This window comes from Kryptolebias marmoratus, linkage group LG16, assembly GCF_001649575.2.
Source record: "Kryptolebias marmoratus isolate JLee-2015 linkage group LG16, ASM164957v2, whole genome shotgun sequence".
Taxonomy (NCBI): domain Eukaryota; kingdom Metazoa; phylum Chordata; class Actinopteri; order Cyprinodontiformes; family Rivulidae; genus Kryptolebias; species Kryptolebias marmoratus.
In genome coordinates this window covers 331129-334642 of record NC_051445.1, presented here as the reverse complement: position 1 = coordinate 334642, position 3514 = coordinate 331129, and the positions used below count along the sequence as shown (strand labels likewise).

The 3514-nt window shown below is 49.0% G+C and overlaps 1 protein-coding gene across 1 annotated transcript; it reads right to left on the bottom strand.

Moving 5' to 3' along the window:
- Nucleotides 1–1043: 1043 nt before the first annotated feature.
- On the bottom strand, nucleotides 1044–3421 carry zgc:153896 (uncharacterized protein LOC569930 homolog; the record flags this gene model as incomplete). Its single annotated transcript, XM_017405216.2, is given in 4 exon segments — nucleotides 1044–1421; nucleotides 1857–2079; nucleotides 2565–3188; nucleotides 3276–3421. Coding segments are annotated over 4 exon segments (1058 nt in total), but the record flags the coding sequence as incomplete, so codon positions are not given.
- Between the last annotated feature and the right edge of the window lie 93 nt (nucleotides 3422–3514).

The following is a 3514-nucleotide window of genomic DNA, read 5'->3' as shown; positions in this document are numbered from 1 at the left end:
GTGTGTGTGTGAGAGAGAGGGTGTGTGAGAGGGAGAGAGAGTGTGTGTGTGTGTGAGAGAGAGAGATATGGATCACTGTTGTGCCTCACCATGTTGCCTGCAGCAGTTTGTTGTTGTTGTTAGTTTGTTTGTTTGTTTTTGTAAGTTTTCAATAAATCCGTTTGGAGCCGATCAGTTTCTCTCGTCTGACAGTTTTCTGTAAAAACACAACATGTCTGCAGGTTCAAACTGTTTCAAAATAAAAGCCTGAGCTCCTGCAGCTTTTAATGATCTGTTATCAGGTTGTTTCTGTGCTGCGGCGGGCGATACGGTAAACGCAGGGAAATCAGGGTTTTAGCACGTTGTTTAGCACAGATTATTATTATTATTAGTTGTAAAAAAAATATAAAATTTGTGAACAGATTTTAAAGGAACTCCTTTCAGTCCTGAAACAATCAGAAAGAAACAAAAATCTTATTTTGATGTTTATTGTTCCTTAAATTCCAAATATGTGACCAGCTGCTGACTGCAGCCGAAGGGCTGGAGACAGTCGAAGGAGCTGGAGACAGCCGAAGGAGCTGGACACAGCCGAAGGAGCTGGAGACGGGTCAGGCAGTGAACTAACGGGTCCAGGAGACGTTCTGTCTGAGGTTTATTTCCTCGTCTCTGATGAGTTTAGCTGCAGCCTGATGGAGGTCGGTCATGGGACTCAAACCTCCACCTGGTTGGATTCAGCTGAGTGTTTGTTTACACTGAGTGCAGACCCACACTTCAGAACTATATTTATAACCTGCACATCTGACACCGTTCAGGATAAAGCTTTGAGGAGTTTGCAAAGTAAGTTGACTGAAGTTAGTAACTGTTGGGTTTGATGTGAAGGAACGTTCTGAGGAGGACCGTAGAATCCGTCCTTTCTCCCACCCGGTCTCCGTGGTAACAGGAGATGATGTCCACCGTCTCTCAGGACGTCCTGCTGTCTCTCTGTGGTGACCGGCTGTCCTGAACGTCCCTCTCTGCCTGAATGAAACTGACTTCTGTCATAAAAATAAAGAGCGGTGGTGGAGTGTAATTATTCTTCTCCTTTGAGTTTTTATTCATGTGGAACAGAACAAAATAAATCTGGAAGAAACAGGAAATAAATGTATAACAGTATTTTGGTTTGTTTGTACAACGATGGTTTGAATTCAGCAGCTCTTTAATGCTGTGGGTTTTATTTTTATTTAAGTTTTGGTTTTGACGCGTTCAGGATTCTCTTCCTGTGAGGCTGATGTTTCAGACGTTCTTCACACGTGATGGACTCCTGCAGAACCCTGTAGCGTGAGCGGAGGAACGGGGAACAGGAAGAAGGACTGGATGTCTCTGCTGATCCTGGATCAGTTAGACCACCAACAGCAGCACCGACAGCAGCAAGGCAACAGGAAGTCCGGTTCTCTGAGGTTCTCCTGCAAACAAACACATGATTACACGTCAGGTACTCTGATTACTCCGACCTACTCTGATTACTCATCCTGAGAGTTTAAAGACAAACAGCTTCCGGTCCAGACTGGACCAGGTGGAGCTCCAAGCTTTAAACTGCAGGAATCCTGCAGCTGAACTCACAGGCAGGTCAGCTCCCTCCCCTCCCTGCTGAGGGTCTCTGTTAGCCTGGCTTAGAGACAGATGCTGACTGGAGCTCCACTGGAGGTTAAAGCTGTTTCTTCCTGTTTTACTCTGATTACTGTGAGCGTGCAGGTAAACCTAAACTGCTCCTCACCTGAGGAGAAGGTTAGTGTTTCTGCTCAGGTGAGAAGTTTAGTGTTTATTCAGATTTGGATCTGAAGCTTCAAGACGCTGCAGACCCGTCAGCCGCGTGTAAAGATGGCGTCCAGCAGACTCACCTCCCGACCACAGCAGCTCCTCCGTTACAGCCAGCGAGCCGCTGTGAGGTTCTGGTTCCACCTGCAGCAGTTTGCACATCAGGGGGTAGATGTGGATGCTGTCGAACGGCTCGGACAAGAAGTTCTTCTTGAAGCTGGGTCCGAAGGCCCTGAAGATGGTCTTCATGTCCATCTCCCCGTTATGGAAGCCGTGGTCACCCTTGTTCACGTAGACGATGAACCTCTGTGTAAAAATAAGGAAATAAGAGACGTTCAGGTAGAAAACTGAAGACTCTCTTTAAGCTAACACAAGGAAAGATGAGTAGATGTTTAAATCTCCTCTGTCGGGTTGTGGAGGGAACAGGACACCCAGAAAAGAGGATAAATAATCCGTCCACAGCTTTTAAAGGAACCAAACTGATCTTCATCAGTGGTCAGGTCCTTCTGCCGGACCTTGTGGACTCAGATATCAGTAAAAACTCCTCATTCTGCTCGTCTTTGTTTAAACAAGACTTTTATTATCATGAAGCCTGTTTGGCTCCAAAGTCCACGCTGGGAATGTGTTTGATCTCCATGTTGGGTGCAGGAGACTCGAAGGGACAGGTGGACAGTGTTTAACCATCCATGACTGACTCTAACAGGTGGATATCAGTAAAGCTGTCCCAGTGCCTCAGAGGATCAGGAAACAAAAACCCAAACATGATGAAGACGATTCGGGGTGAAACGTACAGAATTCAGGTTGAAGCCCAGGTCGGCCATGACCACGATGGGAGGCAGCCGCTCACTTTTCCCAAGATGGAAGCTGGCGGGGATCTCGTGTTTCTTGTAGACGGTCAGATTGGGAGCGTTGGACAGAGCGTCGAACACCTCCTGCTCTCTGCCCGCTCGTGGAGTCACGATTCCAAACCCGCCGTAGTCGAGGATCTCGAAGCTGGCGAGTTGGAGGAGGTTTAAGTACTTGTTAAGGATGATCTCGTCGACCTGCGGCCGCTTCTTGACGGTGGTCATGCCGTGGTCCGAGGTGATGATGACGTTTAGGCTGTCAGCCAGATGGTGGCTATCGATGGCCTTTCTCAGGTAGCCGATGATGTCATCGATCTGCCTGATGATCTTCTTCCTGTCTTCGTGGTCCGGGCCTTTGGCGTGGCCCACATTGTCGGGCTCACCGAAGTACAGCGTCACCAGGTGGAAATCTTCTTCGGAGAACCAGCTCATCACCGTGTCGATGTTCTGACGCCACTCAGTCACGTTGTCATCAGGATGGTTGGACTCCTGTAGCCGAACTCTGTTGACTGCTTGACCTCTGTAGGTGGCTCCGCCCCCCGGGAAGAAAAACGAAGCCGTTTTCAAACCCTGAAAGAGAAGATGGTCGACAAAGATCAGCTGCTGCCCTGGTGTGATGATCAGCTCTGGATCTGACCCAGGTGTCTTCAGACTCACCTGGTTCTGGGCTGTGATCCATAACGGCAGCACGCCGTTGTCCCACCACTCTGATCTCCTCAGCGTCTGCTTGTGAGGAACCTTCAGGTTGGTGGTGGTGTTGAACATCATGTTGTGGACGACTTCGTGGTCCTCCACCCATCTGCCTGCAGGACCAGAAACATTCAGTCCCGCCTGAGACCAGGAGTCCCGCCTGAGACCACCTGAGACCAGGAGTCCCGCCTGAGACCAGGAGTCCC